Raw genomic sequence first — 21,023 nt, 5'->3', positions numbered from 1 at the left:
TAACTTTCTCCTTTTCAACAATAAATGTTTGTCTTTTTTCATCTTACCTTATTTTTAGGTAGTTCGCTATTTGGCTGGATGTGGTTTGCAAAGCTGCCCTTTGCTGGTTTCTAAGGGATATCCAGACATTGGCTGGAATCCAGTTGAAGGAGAGCGATATCTGGATTTTCTCCGCTTTGCAGTTTTTTGCAATGGTACTGTTCTGTAATGTTTAAATAATTGTATATGTAAAATTTGTCATTGAGGGCTTGTCTCTATGACGATTTATTGCACAGCAAGCTGAGGTGTGACTCTACAGTGCTCTAGCTTGCCATGCACTAAAGTGCTATATGGACTGCTATCGCACACTAAATTTTCTGTAGTGCATAGCAGCAGGGTCTGCACAGCCACTTAGTACACAGCAGACTAGAGTGCTCTAGGTTCATGCCCCAGCTTGCTGGGCACTAAATCACCATACCAACAGGCACTTAAATTACAGATACAGTCAAAGGTCATGACATAGCAAAAAGTTAAAATGAGGCATAGTGAACAAAGTAACCTTATGTGACTCAGGAAGCCTATATAAGATTTGGTTTAAATGTTTAACTGGTGCATTGATTCTTGCACTGGCCCTCTGGCACTGGTGTGAATTTTACCACAGGCGAATGACATATGTGTTAATCACTTTTTGGATCATAACTTAATTTAAAATTAAGTCAAATAAATATTCTGTTACTGTATACTTAACTTTCATTGCAATAATCACCAGAAGTTGTGTGCTTGTGTGTGTGTAATATATAAAATTCAGCTTCATCTTATTGAGCTAATAGCTTATAACCATGCTACTAGATGTGTTGAGCTTCATTTATACATCTTTTAGACTATATGCTGATGAAATTCACACACAGTCTAACACTTTCCATCTCTTTCATTACACAATATCAAGTAAGTGTTAATTATATGAAATTTCTGAAGGCAGCATTGAACCACAGAAGAGTGAAAGAATCTAAATATGTAAACACTAATCTTCTTTGCTTCCTTCTATTGGCATTACACAATTTCATGCATCTGATTTTTTTTAAGAACAGCTGACTAAAGTTGAATTTTGTCTTTGATATTTAAGTACAGTCTGTCTTGTACTGAGGTACATATGTACTGTCTTGTACATATGTACTGTGCCTTCATCACCCACCTTAGATCATATCTCGGATGTATACTGAATGGATCCATTTACCAATATTTTTTCTGTATGATGCTAGGAGAGAGTGTTGAAGAGAATGCTAATGTTGTGGTCAGGCTACTTATTCGTCGTCCTGAGTGCTTTGGTCCAGCATTGAGAGGGGAAGGAGGTAACGGGTTACTTGCTGCCATGGAGGAAGCTATAAAAATATCAGAAGATTCTACTAGAGATGGACCTTCCCCAAGTAATGGATCCAGTAAAACTCTGTAGGTGCAATGGGCTGTTTAATTTACCTACACCTTTTGTTTTATAATCCTATTTGTGGAATTAAGTATTTCTTTTTACCATATTTTTAAAATATCACATAATCTGACTATGTAGGGCAGGAAATATTTTCTCCTCCTCCCACAATTCCATTAGGTGTGCATCTTCAGCCAAGTGAGACCCCTGCTTCTGTCCCTGAACTCACAGCTGTCAGCCTGGGTGACTATATTCAATTTGGACAGCATCTTTAGGATTCCTTCTTGTTCCCATCAGTCAGGTGTAGGTAGGAACCAGTCTCCTGTTGTGAAGTTAGGGACAGAGTGCATGTAGCTTGTGCTTCCTCTATTGTTCTCCTCAAACATCTTAGGGCTGGACAGAGTCTTAGGGTATGTCTGCACTGGAGTTAGACACCCACAGCTGGCCCATGCTAGCGGATTCGGGTTTGCGGGACTCAGGCTAAGGGGCTGCTTAAATGCAGTGTAGGCGTTTGGGCTCAGGCTGGAGCACAAGCTTTGGGATCCTCCCACTTCTCAGGGTCCTAGAGCCAGGGCACCAGCCCAAGCCTTAACATGGCTGCCTCAGATACTTTCAGGTTTAAAAAAAATGCCTCTTTACTCCATATACACAGATTCTCTTTCTTAGTTACTATACTCATGATGCAATGCTGTCCCTGTTGAAAGAGGAGTGCTTGGAATTGTATTACATAGCTTGCACAGTAGAAAACTAAAGGTTAAAAAGTAAGAATGGAGATGTCAGTATGATCACTGAGGGCCAAATTCTGCTCTCAATTGCTTTGGTATAAATCCAGAATAACTTCTCTGAGGGTAATGGAGTCTCCCTGGATTTGAACCAGTGTAAATGTGAGCTGACTCTGGCGCCAATCAACTATGTGTTGATTTCATAGCTGATGAAAAAATCTCAAGTCTTTTTTAATATTTTGTTTCCTTTCACAAATAAATAAAAGTGAGATGGAAGAAGAAGATGACACCATCCATATGGGAAATGCCATCATGACCTTTTACGCTGCTTTGATTGACCTCTTAGGACGCTGTGCCCCTGAAATGCATGTAAGTTTTTTGTCTCTGCAAGTATTGCTGTTTTCTTACTGATAGTCTGGTGTGTTAGTTCATTGGCCTTTTCACTGCAATACATGTTATCCCTTAGGTATTGAAACAATGTTATGCCAGTATAATATTTAATGTGCAGATGATTTAAATAAACTGTATGTGGTATCATTTTGATGATAGTTAAAACCAATGTCCAGTTGCCAGTTTTTTAAGGATTTCCATGTAACTTATGCAGAGGCAAAATTCTGCCTACAGAATCTGTGTGGCACATCTGAGCTCCAGTAATTTGGTCTTCTTACCTGTGCAGAACTTCCAGGGGGATGTACCAGTATGTTTGGGCTTGTAGGGAAATCAGAGAATCAGTCAAGATATACCACATGGTTCTAAGATCACCATTTTGCCAGAATACAATAGAAGGTTTAGTCAAAGAAAAATGTTGGAGAACCCCTGAATCAGTGTTTTGTCTCTCACTGTAACCCATTGTGCATTTCTGCAGTCACTAATAGGCACAAAGCAAAATGTCAGGTTGCCTCCTTTCCTACCAGGAGACTGAAAATATCTCAGACAGTTGCCTTCAGCATCAAAAAGATACTCTTGAACAAAGTTCTCCCATGAGGTAGTGAGACTATCCGGACGAAACTGCCCTCTTTTTTTCACAGCTGTAAACTATTTCTTAAACAATAAGCAGTATTTTTTTACTCTCATTACATCCATTTGAACTCACATATAAAAGAAAGTAAAAATGATGTTGGCTTCCATTAAAACATGAACAATCAATTCCACACCCAGAAATATACAGTGGTATTCCATCATGATCTTTGGGCTGTATTAGCAATACTCAGGGATACTAGTCAATGATCAGAGACCTTTGTGCTAGGAGCCAAACAGATATATGATAAATAGACAGACCCTACACCAGAGAGTTTACAGTCTGGGCCCCAGTCCTGCAAAGACTTATGCACATGCTTAACTTGATGCATGTCAGTGGTCTCGCCAAATTTATAGGGCTACTCCCATACTTAAATATGGATGTAATTTTTTTCAGGACTGGGGCCTGGGTTATGACTAGATGCAACAAGTGGATGAGGCAAACTAACAAGTGGGAGTGGGAAGTATGAGGTAGGAACCACTTATGCTCATTAAAGTTCAAACTGTGGTCTCATTTCTCTAAAATAACACTGTCTTGCACAGATTCCCACAAATGTCAGGTTTATACAGGGTTAGGCATCCTCAAAAACTGGAAGAATCTATATTATAAGTTCTCTGTATGTGTTTTTGTGTTGTTTTGTTTGGAGAATAAACATTATTTTAACCTAGTTTTCATAAACCCATGGTCACCCTGAGAGAGCCATAAGCCAATTAAGACAGTGAAACTGCGACGATAGAATAGCTGAACTCATCAGCATCTCATGGATTTTCTTTCACCAAGCCTACTATATGTTGACACCCTGACCTCTTCCCAGGTGTCTCAGCATTTTACCACGAAAATGAGGTTATTCTACATTAATAACAAAATCTTCATAGCTCTAAGTCCCACAAATTTGCATCTGGATCAAAACAAATGAAATATATATTGTGTAAAATGTGTATATTTAATTATCATTTGACTCAGCACTCATTCTCGTAAAATGTACTTCTGAAGGTTTCTAGAGTATGCAGGCAAATATAGTTACAGGAAAAAAATATTATTGTTAAATTTTGTTACTCTTTCATTAGCTAATCCATGCTGGCAAAGGGGAAGCCATTAGGATCAGGTCAATTCTGCGGTCTCTGATTCCCCTGGAAGATTTGGTGGGTGTAATTAGCATTCCTTTCCACATGCCAACAATAGCTAAAGGTAAGATGATTGCTGAGCATTTCTCCCCCCCCCCCCCCCCGCCAACTCATTCTTTTGAATTTGGCTATTAATATGTGAATATTTATATCCATATTTCCTAGGGAATTTAATTATTCATGATGTGAACTAGAAAAGTCATACCACTTTCTTTGATTTTCTAGATAGTGATTATACATTCATTTTTTAAATCAGTGGCAAAACCTCCACTGATTTCAGTGGGATCATCATTGGGTCCAGAATGGCCATCAGATCTAAAGTGGGAATTTTTGAAGGTGCTATAGAGCCCTACTTTTATCACAATGCCACACATTACCATTTCTGAATCTATAATAGCACTGGGAACAGCTTCTCTCCTGAAGCATGTGCACTGGGCACAAGTATCACAAGGCTGTTCATGCTCCTCCATGTTAGTGTTGCTGGAGGGGAAGTGTGACAGTAGTGTTGTGATGCTGACACCAGAAACTGGAGCTTGATCCCCACTTTAGCACATACTATTTATTCTGTTCACTTTTTAAGGAAACTTTTTTGTTTTAAGCCTTTAAGAGGCTGTTGTTTTTTGGTAGGTTTCAGATAGAGTTTTTTTCTTTTTTTCTGGAAAATAATAATAAATAGATATGAAGATCCCCTTAAGACTGTTTTTTAAAATAATCCCACTGTGATGGAGTGTGCTGCCGCTTTAAAGGACAAACTAGAGCATAGGGCCCTGACAGCCTGGGGTGTAATCAAAGAGGACCTGCCCTGCCCTGCCCTAGGGTGAGGCTGTGTTAAACAGCATGCAACAGAAAGCTTAACTGAGCCGGGAGAGTGAGGGTGAGGGGGGGACAAGGAGCCACGCAGGCTGCAGTGGGTGGTGGTTTCTTTGGCAGACTAACCTCACCAAAGTCAGATTTTGTTTTGTCGACTTCAACGTTTGGGAGTTCTGAACCAGGGTGCTGAGGTGAAAACCTTACAAACTGTTTATTGTGATGGCTCCTGTCCAGAAAGTTTGTTAGAAGGGACATGCTATTTTGTTAGTATGTGTTGGATTGTCCTTGCCCTGGGATGTTGAAGTGAATTTATTGCTATCCCAATCAGGGGAAATTAAGGTATGGCACATTGGCAGCTCCACAACGGGTATGTAAGGACAATCCATGCCTTTATACCCACATATATATTTTCTCTATTTTTCTAAAAAAAAATTTAAAAAAATGCAACTTGCCATCTCTTTTCCTGAGAGACTGGTAATCTAATCCCTAGTTCTGGTACCACAATCTTGTTGTTTGTTCTTTATCTTAGCAGAACTAACTTATAGTATGCCTACACTGGAGCTGGAAGGTAGGTTAAAATTCTAACATACACACACTAGCTCTGATTGAGGTACCCCACTAAGAATAGAAGTGTAACCACAGAGGTGGGAGGGACTAGCTGCCCTGAGTATGTACCTATGGTCTCGGATCGGATTGTACTTGAGGCAGCTAGTCCCTCCCATAGCTCATGTACAGTGGCTACACTTCTATTTTCATTGTGCCAGCTTGATCTGAGCTAGAGCAAGTATATCTCCTCAAACTGGAATTTACACCTTCCAGCTCTAGTTTAGACGTACACTGTGATCCTGATCCTGCAACGAACTCCTCATTGGCATATCCCTGTGCCCACATGTGGGCCCACCATAGAATCATAGAAGATTAGTGTTGGAAGGGACCTCAGGAGGTCATCTAGTCCAACCCCCTGCTCAAAGCAGGACCAACCCAAACTAAATCATCCCAGCCAGGGCTTTGTCAAGCCAGGCCTTTAACACCTCTAAGAATGGAGATTCCATCACCTCCCTATAACCCATTCCAGTGATTCACCACCTTCCTAGTGAAATAGTGTTTCCTAATATCCAACTTAGACCTCCCCCACTGCAACTTGAGACCATTGGTCCTTGTTCTGTCATCTGCCACCACTGAGAATAGCTTAGCTCCATCCTCTTTGGAACCCCCCTTCCGGTAAGGCTGCTATCAAATCCCCCCTCACTCTTCTCTTCTTGAGACTAAATAAGCCCAGTTTCCACAGCCTCTCCTCATAAGTCATGTGCCATAGCCCCCTAATCATTTTCTTTGCCCTCTGTTGGACTCTCTCCAATTTGTCCACATTCTTTTTGTGGTGGGAGGCCCAAAACTGGACACAATACTCCAGGTGTGGTCTCACCAGTGCCAAATAGAGGGGAATAATCACTTGCCTCGATCTGCAGGCAATGCTTCTACTAATGCAGCCCAATATGCCATTAGCCTTCTGGCAACAAGGGCACACCATTGACTCATATCCGCTTCTCATCCACTGTAATCCCCAGGTTCTTTTCTGCAGAACTGCCATTTAGCCAATCAGTCCCCAGCCTGTAGCAGTGCATGGGATTCTTCATCCTAAGTGCAGGACCCTGCACTTGTCCTCATCAGATTTATTTCGGCCCAATCCTCCAATTTGTCTAGGTCACTCTGGACCCTATCCCTACCTTCCAGCGTATCTACCTCTCCCCCCAGCTTAGTGTGCAATCCATCCCATCATCCAGATCATTAATGAAGATGTTGAACAAACCGGCCCCAGGTCCGACCCCTTGATACCGGCTGCCAGCTAGACAGCGAGTTGTTGATCACTACCTGTTGAGCCCAACGATCTAGCCAGCTTTCTATCCACCTTATAGTCCATTCATCTAACCCATACTTCTTTAACTTGCTGGCAAGAATACTGTGGGAGACCATATCCATCGCTTTCCCCATATCCACAGTCAGCTATCCTATCATAGAAGGCAATCTGGTTGGTCAGGCATGACTTGCCCTTGGTGATTCCATGTTGACCATTCCTGATCATTTTCCTCTCCTCCAAGTGCTTCAAAATGGATTCCTTGAGGACCTGCTCCATGACTTTTCCAGGGACTGCGGTGAGGCTGACTGGTCTGTAGTTCCCCGGATTCTCCTTCTTCCCTTTTTTAAAGATGGGCACTATGTTTGCCTTTTTCCAATTGTCCAGGACCTTCCCCATTGCCACGAGATTTCAAAGATAATGGCCAATGGCTCTGCAATCACATCAGCCAACTCCCTCAGCACCCTCGGATGCATTAGATCTGGCCCCATGGACTTGTGCATGTCCAACTTTTCTAAATAGTCCTTAACTTGTTCTTTCACCACTGAGGGCTGCTCACCTCCTCCCCATACTGTGCTGCCCAGTGCAGCAGTCTGGGAGCTGACCTTGTCTGTGAAGACCAAGGCAAAAAAAAAAGCAATGAGTATTTCAGCTTTTTCCACATTATCTGTCACTAGGTTGCCTCCCCCATTCAGCAAAGGTCCCACACTTTCCCTGACCACCTTCTTGTTGCTAACATACCTGTAGAGACCCTTCTGGTTACCCTTCACATTCCTTTCTAGCTGCAACTCCAGTTGTGCTTTGGCCTTCCCTGCATGCTCAAACAATATTTTTATACTCCTCCCTCGTCATCTGTCCAAGTTTTCACTTCTTGTAAGCTTCCTTTTTGTGTTTAAGCTCACCGAAGATTTCTCTGTGAAGCCAAGCTGGTTGCCTGCCATATTTGCTATTCTTTCTGCGCATCGGGATGGTTTGTTCTTGCGCCCTCAATAAGGCTTCTTTAAAATACAGCCAGTTCTCCTGGACTCCTTTTCCCCTCATATTAGCCTCCCAGGGATCCTGCCCATCAGCTCCCTGAGGGAGTGAAAGTCTGCTTGTCTGAATTCCAGGGTCCGTATTTTGCTGCTCTCCTTTCTTCCTTTTGTCAGGATCCTGAACTCGACCATCTCATGATCACTGCTGCCGAGATAGCCACATGCTTCTACTTCCCCTACCAATTCTTCCATGTTTGTAAGCAGAAGGTCAAGAGGAGCATGGCCCCTAGTTGGTTCCTCCAGCACTCTCCAAAAATGTATTGCTCTCCCAGCAGATATCAGGGTGATTGAAGTCCCCCATGAGAACCAAGGCCTGTTATCTGGAAACTGCTGTTGGTTGTCCAAAGAAAGCCTCGTCTACCTCATCCTCCTGGTCTGGTGGTCTATAGCAGATGCCCACCACAACATTACCCTTGTTGCTCTCGCCTCTAAACTTAACCCAAAGGCTCTCAACAGGCTTTTCTCCAGTTTCATACTTGAGTTCTGAGCAACCATACTGCTCTCTTACATACAGTTCAACTCCTGCACCTTTTCTCCCCCGCCTGTCCTTCTTGAACAGTTTATACCCATCCATGACAGTGCTACAGTCATGTGAGTTACCCCACCAAGTCTCTGTTATTCCAGTCACTCCAGAGACCCAATAAATTAAATGGGACTCCAAGTCAGCCTGCATAGAGCTCCTGGCAAGAGCAGGGTCAGCCCCATGTTGCTGGCATTTAGCAGAATTATCACTGTATTTGCACACACGTGTGCAGCGTGGCTCGCTGCAGCACTTACAGCACAAGAATATCCTGATTCTAATACAGTGTTACAAACACAGCAATGCTAATTTACCTTACAAACAAGAACATATTATAGACAGAAGTTATAACTAAACTATGAAATACAGGAATAAAAAATATTATTTGGAAAGAAAGTATCAAAAGGATTAACATTTCTGTTATGTTTTCAAACATAACTATACAGATCCTTTACTAACAGCATCTTGATTGTGTCATCAAAGTATAGTTTTTAAGTATAAACTTCCTAAAGCTCAAAAAATAGCTCTGAATTTCCATCACCTTTTAAGATCTTCTAGTAAATGGTCCTTTTTGAGTTTTTCTTCTTGTAATCTCTTGCTCTCATTCCTTTTGTTAATGAACCTGCCTTTCAGGTATTCTCACTGGTGCTGCATTCCAGGGTTATACAAGTCAGAATCATTCTGCTGCTCACTTTTCATTGGACCTTTTTAGTGAAAACAATATACAACAGGGTATTTTTCTTACGTTGCATAAGAGAGTCAGGTAGTGTGACTGCTTTGACATGCAGAGTATGAAAGAGACCACCTACTTATACTATAGGGTTTACCTGGATTTAGGTTGCCTTATCCATTTTATTCATTCAAGCTATGAACTGGTTGCCTTTGTGTAACATGAACACATGGAAAATGTTCAGATATTAACAGATGCTCAATACCCTTGCCTATGCAGAATGATCCTTTTTATTGAAGCCTTATTGCTTCCTTTTAGATGGTACTGTGGTGGAACCTGACATGTCAGCGGGGTTTTGCCCAGATCACAAGGCAGCCATGGTTTTGTTCCTTGACAGAGTCTATGGAATTGAGGACCAGGATTTCCTTCTACATCTCCTTGAGGTTGGCTTTCTGCCAGATCTCCGTGCTGCTGCTTCCTTAGACACGGTAAATCCCATGTCAAATGCTTCATGAACTGAAGACAGTTCAAAATAATTTCTGAAGCTTGAGCCCACCTCTGTATATAATATCTGTGTATCTATGTATCATACAGTTTCTAAGTAGAATAATCATTAACATTTTGTAGATCCCCATTTTTGGCATCTCTCTATAGCATGTTGTTTTTCAGGGAAAATAGTATATATAATTGGATTTTTTAAAATATATTTTTTCATCTGGAAAAATCTCTACACAGTAAGTGACATGTTTGGAAAGTAACAAGTGACTGAATATAGGAGGTTAGAATGGAATATACATGCTGTAAGATGTATATTGTCTGTCTGTCTCTCCGTGTATTAAGTCTCATTACTTTTCCAAATTTCACCTTCTTCTTTGACATTTTCCACAAAATAATTATAGTATATTTGAAAAAATAGTGTGTAAATGTATCATACATGGCATGTAGGGAGGAGAGTTTCCCCTTTGTGCCTGGGAAAATTAATTCCTTTTGTATCTACTATGAAAGCAAAAACTGCAAAATGTAGTTATTTTCCTTTGTAACAATATTTATCAAACAAGTCTCATTGTTTGTGTTTAATTTGTTTCATAGGCTGCTCTGAGTGCTACAGACATGGCCTTGGCTCTGAATCGATACCTTTGTACTGCAGTCTTGCCTTTGTTGACCAGATGTGCTCCTCTTTTTGCTGGCACAGAGCACCATGCCTCCCTCATAGATTCCTTATTACATACTGTGTACAGACTCTCCAAGGGCTGCTCTCTTACCAAAGCTCAGCGGGATTCCATTGAAGAATGTTTACTCTCTATTTGTGGGTAAGTCAGTGAATATCCCTGACTCCATAGAAAGATGAGTTGTTATATTGAGATGTGATATATACAAGAGCATGACAGCAGAGTAGCTAACTACATGCTAACTACACCTTTTATCAGTAGCATGGTTATGGCTTTTATTTAATACATTGTCACTCTTCAGATACTGTATTTTTCCATTTTTGTGGAGTCTGGGAAAGATATATTAAATAAATATATACTTGATTATATTCAAGTTGCACAGCTGGTAATTACATGTAAATGCAATTTTTAGTTATTGTTCTAACAGATTCTCCTTAATTAACCACAGTAAGTAACTAAGAGAACGCACTGCATTGGGGACAAAAATCTATATAAATAAGGAATTCTGAACATAAGAGTATCATTTTTAAGAGCATTTTTAACATTGCAAACTGATAGTACCGTGTGGTGATTTATTATAGAAGTTTATATTGCTTGCTGAAGCTATTCAGTTATCAGTTACATTTTAAATCCTAGCTGATCTTTAATTACATAGTAGTTCACAATCAGCACACTTTGCAACCTATCAGTTGCATTGGGCCACCATCTTTCCATCTTGGAATTTTTGCCTATGTTCTCCCTTCTCAAGTCTAGCAGCCCAAGTGCAAAATTTTCAAACATGCCCAGGTCCCATTTTCAAAATGTGCAAGCATTCAGGAACCTAAGTCCCACTGAAAGTCAGTGGGACTTAGGCACCTACATCATTTATGCACTTTTGAAAATTTTAACCCACATGATTTTTCCAGTGAACCTCCCAGTCAGTTCAAAAGTGAAACACCTTCTTGTATTCTTAGTGGTAATTTTGAAGTTCAGGGCAAATAAAAGCAGTGTACTGGATTCTTTATGCTATATATTATAGAATCATAGAAATATAGGGTGAGAAGGGACCATGAGAGATCATCTAGTGCTGAGGTGGGACCAATTTTACCTAGACAATCCCTGACAGATGCTTGTCTAATCTGTTTTTAAAAACCTCAGGTGATGGAGATTCCACAACACTCCTTGGTAACCTATTCTGGTACTTAACTAACCTTATAGTTGGAAAGATTTTTCCTAATATGTAACCTAAATCTCTCTTGCTGCATATAAATCCAATTACTACTTATCCTACTATCAGTGAGCATCGAAAACAATTGATCACTTTCCTCCCTCTAATAGCCCTTAACATATTTGAAGGCTATCAGGTCCCCCCTGAGTTGTCTTTTTCTCGAGACTAAACATGCTCAGTTTTTTTAACCTTTTCTCAAAGGTCATATTTCCTAAACCTTAGTTCATTTTAGTTAATAACAATACTTTAATTTTGATAATGTCAATATCGTATCTGTTCACAGTTTGCTGTTATTGAGAGACTTTTTATATGTATATTCTCTGCCTATTATAGAGTGGCATATAGACAATCCCTGTTGTTTGTTCTCTTTCCAGATGATGCCCAATACTCTTTGGATCCTAGTATAGTACATCCACAGTGTCAAAACTTAGCTTATATGGCTTCTTCAATGCAAGAATATTGGCAAAATATTATTCTTTATGTGCTTTTTTTATGTGTTACAGTATGCATGGTGATAATCAAATATAGTATCGGAATATTACATTTTCTGTTTTGCACCTGTTTTTCTCGTCTCTATTTCAGAGCTTGTGTTTTCAAAAAAAATTTTGTGTGTGTGTAATTTATATTGTTCACACTGGAACATAGCTGGAAGTAGCATATTCTGGAAGTTTTGTTTAGAATGCCTCTGTTATTGTTTGCTCTCCATTTCCTTCCCACACATTTTTAATCTGCTGTGTCACCAACAAAATTACATCACTTTATGGATTTGGGAATATCTGAAGGAGTAGGACAGTTGGCACAGATCCTTGGAGTGTGTGGTTACTTTAATGCATTGTCTATTTATTGCATAAAAGCTTTGTATGCTCTGTTGAAACTGTCTGTCTACCTACAGCCAACTGAGGCCTTCCATGATGCAACACTTGCTGAGGAGATTAGTGTTTGATGTTCCCCTATTAAATGAGCATGCAAAGATGCCTCTGAAGGTATGTGCGGTTTACAGTAAAGGTATATTTGAATCTTCTTGTATGCAATGTACTATTACTTGTATGTTGCCTTGCCTCCATCCGGTAGAGGAAACAATAGCATGTCATCACTCTAGTAGGAAACAAGGAGAAAGACTATTCTTTGTGACAGCCACTAATGCTCACTTCTGATCAGTCCACATGGAAGCATAAAGTTCATTCCTCATCTCTGACTCCCCTTCCAATTCTGTCCTTTCTTCAAGCCCTTGTAAAAAAGAAACAAGATGGAGAGAGGCGAGAGGGTGAGAGAGATGTTTTCAAGTCATAAATAGAGCAAGGTCATGTAAATTTCTGGGTGGCTCCCCAGGATCTCCAGCTTGGGCTCTGCGTGTTTAGTCTCTCTCCTCCCAGAAAACTGACTCATTTTCTCTGTATGCAGTGTTGTAGAAATATTGGTCCAAGGATATTAGGGAGACAAAGCTGGGTGAGGTAATATCTTTTATTGAACCAACTTCTGTTGGCGAGAGAGACAAGCTTTTGAACTTACCAAGCTGTTCTTCAGTCTGGGAAAGGAACTCAGAGTGTCACCGCTAAATACAAGATTGAGCAGATAGTTTAGCATAAGTCGCTAGTACATACTCTAAGGGGAACCATTCAAGGTGAAGTGGCCTGTTAACATCCCTGTAGTCATAGGACAAAAAGGGAGGTTAGTGGGTTATAGAATTTTGTAATAAGCCATAAATGCAGTGTCTTAATTAAGACCATGATTTTTAGTGTCTAGCAAAGTTACGAATTTAAGCTCCCAGGCTCATCTTCTGGAAGTGTTGTGCAGGTTTCCTTTGAGGATGAAGCCTGATAGCTGGGATGTCTGAGGAATCCAGATCTTTTTCCTACCATTCAAGTTGTCTTCAGGCTTCAAAGGTTTTATCGTCTCCTGTTGATGCTGGTTGCGGCTCTGCTCCATGAAGGGATACACTTATATACTTACTTAGACAAGATCCTCAACACAGAGTCCTCAGCGTAAAGCCTCAGTGTGCCAAGAACTGAATCATTCACCACCTTATATCCTACTGTTTTTTAGTGAACTATGAAAACTCGCTTCTGATGATTTCCGAACACAGCTTTCGGCAAGACATTGCAGCTATTCTCCTTTTATTTTGCCTTTTATCCTTCCTTTTATAAGAAGCAGGTCATGTTTAATTTCATCTGTCACCTCTCTTGGGTAGAGACTTATGCCTCTCTCCCTCTTGACTGGGGGTTTTCCAGGCTGCAAAGTTTCTTGTCTACACTGTGGTATCCTCAGCCCTCCAGACTGCATGGAAGGCATGTGTCTGCATTTTGTTTTTTTCTCCAGGGGTTATGAACAATATGATTGCCCTCAGTTACAAGTAACCACACAGCTCATTATAAGCAAGCAGGTTTATTCTTAAGGTGAAAGCATTACAGAGAAAACGTATTAAAAATAATTAAAAAAAAAAAACCTACATGAATTCTAAAAGCTTACCAGAGATCACCCCAGCTCCAAACTTGGGCTCTGGTAGGTGTCAGTCCTTCAAAACCCATAGCTGAGTTGTCCCAGAGGTTACAAGATCATGTCTGTCTCAGATTCAGAACCTGCACATGGGTTGGGCAGAGCAGCCATTTCTTTTTACAGTTCAGGCCTTTGATCTTGGTCTTCAGTAATAGGTCAGCGGCACACAGGGTATAGCTGCAAAAGACTGGGTTTTTGCATAACTGGAGTGGAGGGATTTGCATTCACCTCCCCCTAGATATTCCCCAGGAAAACCAGTTAACGCTTTTTGTTCCAAAAAGTCCATTCTTGTCTGGCACATTGTTTAATGTAGTCCTTTGAACCCCCAGTTCTCACATCTGTTACATCTCCCTCCTCAAGAGGTTACATACAGTCTTGCCCCACAATAACACTAATTCATTCATTTAATACAATGGATGCTAAAGATACTTAAACTTAATTCAATAAGGTCTCCCAAGGATATGGAAGGAAATGTCATATCTGTCACAACTATAATTCTACAGGTGTGATGAAGCTTTAGGTGCTTCCCATTACATATACTATCTCATAGAACTGGAAGGGACCCTGAAAGGTCATCAAGTCCAACCCCCTGCCTTCACTAGCAGATCCTTAAGTGGCCTCCTCAAGGATTGAACTCCCAACCCTGGGTTTAGCAGGCTAATGCTCAAACCACTGAGCTATCCCTCCCCCTGATCTTGATCTTTGTTTAGTTCTGAAAATACTTACAACATTGAGTTTGCTTTTTAAATCCATGGGAGCATGACACCTGGACTACAAATATATAGTTCCATTTTTGGTTGTGATCAAAATCCTCCCTCCCTCCCTCCCTCCTCTGCAGAACTTTCTGAAGATTCCAGGGAGTTATAACTTTGAATTTAGTGTCTCTATTATAATGTACTATGTATTTTCAGTTTTGTGTCTTGTGATTTGTTCTGACTTATGAGAAGATGAAGGTCTGGTGCTTCGTATACTGGCTGTAACTCAGAATATTTTGTTTGTTTACTTTCCGGTAGGTGGAGTAATCTATCTGCAGGATTGTTGAAATCGATGAATTAAAAAAAAAATCTAGCTTAGTATTTTTCTTTCATGCCCTGGAACTCTCCTGTAAAGAGAGAATGATATATCCGTTGTTTAACTTCCATGCTAAGAACTGTTCTTTAGATATTCTAAAGAGTCCTCCACTTTAGTGACAATACATCATGAGTGACATTATTTTGAACCTCTAATAATTATTAGTCTACAGCCAAAATGCTTCTGAAATAAATGTAGTCAAACTTTACTAATTCTGGGTCACTGAGAACGAAAATGATGCTTAAAATTGTTGATTGGCTCTAGTTTTCAAGATACGCTATTGGGTCAGTATATATGACCCTTGACTTGGCAATGGCAGAGGATAAGTGAGTTATAAAGGGAAGGGATCTCAATTTAAACCAGAAATGACTAAAATACATCTTTGACTGGATCTATGAATAAATCTATGACTGGGTTTGGACAGTACTTGCTTTTTAGGCAAAACAATTAATGATGCAATCTAAAGCTGGTATTGCATCATACATGATATGAATTGCATCATGTTATTCCTAGAAGTCATGGATGATGCAATCATAACGAAGCTTACATCACTCTGCTGAACAAATTGCCCTATATCAGCTCTAGAAATCATACGGTGTCATGCTCTCTTATTTGTCAGTGTTTGATTTTGCAAAGGGACACATTTCTGTTTAGCCAAAGTGAGCAGAGATGCCTCGTACTTGTGTGAACAGTGCAGATAACTTCGGCTATGTTTGTGTGAAATGACTTTTGCATCACAAAAGCACAGTATAACCACTATGGTTAAGAAAGCCTATCACCTTTATTTTGGCTGCAAAACTGGAGATCGGGACAAGAGGTGGGCCCCACACATATGCTGCAACACTTCTTCGCCAGTGGTTGAACAGGAAAAGGAAATCTATGCCTTTTGCAGTGCCAATGATTTGGAGAGAGCCAACAGATCATACCAGCAATTGTTACTTCTGCATAGTGCCTCCAGTTGGGAAAGGTATGTCAAAGAAGAAAAAGTGGACTGTGCATTATCCAAACATACCATCAGCTATACGCCCAGTACCCCAAGGAGGAGGACTGCCGGTTCCTGATACACCAGAATGATTCTCACTTGAGTCAGACGAGGAAGAGGATGAAACTTCTGGTCCTGAACCATCAATGTCACAGGACCCACATTTTCTCCCATCCTCCTCCTCTGAACCACACCTCATAACACAAGGTGAACTGAATGACCTTGTCAGGGATTTGGAACTACCCAAGAGTAAGGCAGAACTGTTGGGCTCCAGACTCCAGCAGTGGAATCTCCTGGCAGGTGATGTTAGGGTTTCCATGTTCCGTGACCGCCAAAAGGATCTTGTCCCATTCTTCTTCATGAAAGGTGATCTTGTAGCCTGCAACAACATGGATGGTGTGATGGCAGCCCTCAACATCATTCATGATCCAGATGAGTGGAGACTGTTCATTGATTCATCGAAGACAAGTCTTAAAGCTGTTTTACTGCATAATGGCAATGTTTTGCCATCAATTCCAGTTGGTCATGCAGTCCATATGAAGGAAACTTATGACAACATGAAACAACTTTTGAGGTGCATAAACTATGACCAACATCAGTGGCAGCTTTGTGGCGATTTGAACGTTGTTCCTCTTGCTTGGTCTGCAGACTGGAGACACAAAGTACTACTGTTTTCTCTGCAAATGGGATAGTCGTGCAAGAGATTCCCACTACATCAAGAAAGATTGGCCACTCCGACAGTCATTGGAGCCTGGGAGGAAAAGTGTTCAGCATCCACCACTTGTTGAATCAAGGAAGATTTTGTTACCACCCTTACACATCAAGCTGGGTCTGATGAAGAACTTTGTCAAGGCCATTGACAAAACACAAGCAGCTTTCAAGTACCTCAGTGGAAAATTTCCAAGGTTAAGTCAAGCTAAGATAAAGGAAGGTGTCTTTGTTGCTCCTCAGATTCGTGAACTTCTTCGAGATGATGCATTTTACCATGCACTGCGTGGCAAGGAAAAGACGGCATGGAAAGCCTTCCAGTTAGTGGCAATAAATTTTCTCGGAAACAACAAGGCAGACAACTACAGGTTGTTGGTGGAAAACTTCCTCAAGGCATACAAAAGCCTTGGTTGCAACATGTCACTAAAGATACATTTTTTGCACTCTCATCTAGATTTTTTTCCACCGAACTGCGGAGCAGTGAGCGACAAACACGGTGAGCGATTTCACCGGGACATTGCAACAATGGAGAAACGCTATCAGGGCAAATGGAGCCCAACAATGCTTGCAGACTATTGCTGGACAGTGACAAGAGATGCTCAATTTAATGAATACAAGAGACAAGCCAAGAAGCGCCGAGTAGACACTGAATAGGACTAAACTATGTATATAATAGTTTTTTGCCTTTTGTTTCATAATAAATTTTATTTATATAACCCTTTTGCTGATTTTTAAAGTGTTACATAAACAGGACAGGTGAAATATTATTATGTAAAGCAATCATAAACACATGAAAAGACCTAGGTTTACAATTTATGATTAAAACTCTACTATCTACACAATATTCATAGACCTAAAATGTAAAAACTTAAATATCTTAGAAACAGTAGCCGATCAGTTGTTTTAATTGTCATATTTGAATTTTGCACATCAAAATACATAATAAATAGCACATTTTATCTCTGAAGCAGACGACTTCTCAAAAATTGTAGACTAGTGTAATCTCAGGATTCCAGCCCAAAAGATTAAAATAGAATAAAAATAGGGACCAAGAGCTTTCCAAAAGGTGTATTCCAGACACAATGGAATCATGCTTTTATAATGCCATTTCTCTTCTTTCCGATAATTTTAAAAAAATATGAAGCCCCCTGGTGCTCTGTTATTGCTCTTAAGAGTCTGACTCAGCAACTTTTTTAGTGCTGATAAAAATTTTACTTTATAGGTGCTGGCCTTCTGGTGAAGGCAATTTCAAAATATCAAGAATTCATTTTTGTTGCGTTTCACAAAAGTTTCGTAGAACATACATTCTCAGCCTGGGGGTGAGCCTCAGGGTGGGGCAATCAGGTTCAAGGGACTGTGACCACCCTTCCTTTCACTTATAGCCAAATGGAAAGGGGAGTTCTGAAACTCTTTGCTGTTGTAAGATAGGGTCATGGTGTGGAAAAGGTTAAGAACGTCTGTCATAGAACAACGTATCTTCTGTCATAGAACAGGCATATCAGTATGCCTTCAGGATGATAAATGGTATGCTGCTCTCAACATAAATAACTTCTTTAGATTTAAGACTGCCCCAGGGTGAGAAAAAAATATTGTATAGAAAGTAAATTATGTGCAGAAATAAAATAATTTCCAGCAGCCTGTGTTGAACTTAATGTTTCGGACCACTTATCAAAAATACTTCTTATTTAATACAAATTATTTTTAGTTTCCTCCTATCTGTCACATAACTCAATTTGATTGTGCAACATTTTAGTTAAGTTTTTACTGTACCATATCTCTAACAGCACTGCTTCCCAAAACACACCCATACATGCTCTTCGGAATATTTAATGATGCTGTTGCCATTATTAGAGCTGCAGATTTGTCACAGCATTCTTTATCAAAAATCATGGCTCTGCCATGGTAAATTTAGTAAAGTTAGAAGTTCAGGGGAAATGGTGGGTAAAGTCATGGGTATGAAAATTCAATGATCTATATCTCTTTAAATACAATTGACCTAAATCTCTCCTTAGCAGTCTGCCAAATCTGCCTCAGGTCACAATGCCCAGATTGGGGAGCTGGGCCAAGACCACCGCCATGACAGCCCTGCAGCCCTAGCCATTTTTGACACAAATACTCTGTTTTCCCTTCGCTGTGAATGTATAGGTTTGTTGGGAGTGGAGTGTGCACATCTAGACGACCCAACAGAAAGGCAGGCTGTACACCTCACTGTCATTCCTAGATTTCTGTACTATTTGTTCATTTATCACACTTCTGTTTTCAACTTTTACAATCAATGTTAAAGTTAAAAGCAAAAATTGCCATGTTTCAAGGAGTTTATTTCTCTGAGCACCTTTAATGTTCAGTTTTTAAGAGAATCATGAAGGATTAAAATAATTATTTATCCTTGTTATAGCACCTTTCATCTAAATTATCAAAGCACTTTATCTCAATTAAGTTTAAGAATACACCTTTGAGATACACAAGGTGTAAGTATTAGTTATACCTGTTTCCCAGGTGGGTAAACTCAGTGCCTCAGAGGTGAACAGATTCGACAAAGGTCACAAAATGCTCCTCTTTCCTCAGCCTCAGAGGTGGGAAGGCTTTGCCTGGATCAGCAGGGAGGAAAATAAATCCCTTGGCCTCTTTAAAGATTTCCTCCTCCTTTCTTCCCCTCCTCATGGGAACCCAGTCTCTTTGTGGACTTGAAGATGGGAAGAGGGGAACTCTTTGACTGATGGATGGGTCAGAAGGAGGCAACATAAATTTACTAGCCCCTGTCCACCCAAGGGAGGGCTTATAAACCCTTCCCCCCTGTCCAGGGCACCATTCTGTGCCATGAGAAAAAGCTCTCCATTTCTGCCAGTTGGAATTAGAGGAAGACCAGGTTTTGGGGCCTGCCAGTATTTTGGGGGTTGGGATAGAATTTTTCCCTTAGTGCCAAATTGGCGTGGGCAATGTAGGTTTTTTTCAGTTTCCTCTCAGCAGGCCAGAGAGCTGGTGGAAAGAGGTTAGGTTTTTAAATTCATTTTATCACAATTTTGCAGGTGTCCAGTGCAAATGCTTGTTCACTAGATAGTCTGGTTCCCTGAAAAACTGGATTTGAAGCAGATTAGGAGAAGGCAGCTCCTAAAGAAGGTGGAGAATGGGGATGGGATTCCTAATGTCCAGTACAACCCCTCCTTCCTACCCACTTATCCTGGAACCAGGCAGAAGAAAGGGGTTGGGGTTGACAGAAGTCTTTTACCAAATTATATGGATTACAGAAGGAAGGATGACCTGCACTGGATGAGTTATTGCTGGATAGTTCCAAGATGTATTGCTTAATAATTTTGCTGCCTAGTTAAATCTCATTCCTGGAGTCTTGTCTTTTCTTCCTGCAGCAGTCATTGGTAGAGTCCAGAATAAAATGCAGGATGCAAAGAACTCTGGGTGATATCTTGGCTCTATTGACGTCTGTTGGAACTTTGCCATTGACTTCAATAGAGTGAGGACCTCACCTTCTTTCTCGTGCTTAAGCACTAGACCACAGATGTGCCATCTAAGGTTAAGTGGTAACATTCATCTGAAATCTAAAAAAATTACAGACTATTAAGAATTGGGAAAACTTTAAAATGCTTAGCCACCGTTTTAAAATTGTAATTATTAGTAATAATTTTCTGTATTGGATTCTAAAGGCAAATAGTATATTAGAACATGAACTCCTTGAATGAATTGAGAGATTGTTCTAGTGTCATTATTGTGTGGATCGTATAGTGTTTGAATGTCAGGATAGATAATTGATTGTGTTTGTTACATATTTTGGATGCTTTCAAAATATTTTGTGTTCTAGTTGCTGACAAATCATTATGAAAGATGCTGGAAGTATTATTGCCTGCCAAGTGGGTGGGGCAACTTTGGTGCTGCATCAGAAGAAGAACTTCATTTATCCAGAAAGTTGTTCTGGGGTATTTTTGATGCCCTGTCTCAAAAGGTAATTTTTATGTAGTTCTCCATGATCACAATGTAGTCTGATCATTTCTAATCAAAGTATTTATTTCAACTTGAGTTAATGACATTAAAATTATGTAATTTTATTATAAATTATTCTGCATCAATTACATGCACAACAGATTATGTGGCAAACAGCATGTGCTAACGCTATGTGTTTTTAATACTATTTAATCAAATAGCTAATAATAGTGTATACATATAAGATCCTCAACATGCTTAGGTTTAACAATTTGTCAAGGAATATGCTGCTTCCATAATAAATATAATCATTA

At 40.1% G+C, this 21,023-nt stretch overlaps 1 protein-coding gene across 10 annotated transcripts in view; it reads left to right on the top strand.

The window, feature by feature from the left end:
• RYR2 (ryanodine receptor 2) overlaps positions 1 to 21,023 on the top strand; it is a 690,844-nt gene that overhangs the window by 471,157 nt on the left and 198,664 nt on the right. For all 10 annotated transcript variants that reach the window (XM_034765046.1, XM_034765042.1, XM_034765040.1 and 7 more), the window contains 8 exons: positions 59 to 194; positions 1,239 to 1,425; positions 2,388 to 2,490; positions 4,207 to 4,327; positions 9,468 to 9,637; positions 10,239 to 10,459; positions 12,418 to 12,508; positions 20,591 to 20,731. In XM_034765046.1, the coding sequence (XP_034620937.1) occupies positions 59 to 194; positions 1,239 to 1,425; positions 2,388 to 2,490; positions 4,207 to 4,327; positions 9,468 to 9,637; positions 10,239 to 10,459; positions 12,418 to 12,508; positions 20,591 to 20,731 (1,170 nt within the window). The remainder of the gene's footprint in view (positions 1 to 58; positions 195 to 1,238; positions 1,426 to 2,387; positions 2,491 to 4,206; positions 4,328 to 9,467; positions 9,638 to 10,238; positions 10,460 to 12,417; positions 12,509 to 20,590; positions 20,732 to 21,023) is intronic.

Source organism: Trachemys scripta, chromosome 3, assembly GCF_013100865.1.
Source record: "Trachemys scripta elegans isolate TJP31775 chromosome 3, CAS_Tse_1.0, whole genome shotgun sequence".
In the NCBI taxonomy this organism is placed as follows: domain Eukaryota; kingdom Metazoa; phylum Chordata; order Testudines; family Emydidae; genus Trachemys; species Trachemys scripta.
This window is presented reverse-complemented; position numbering and strand designations above follow the sequence as displayed.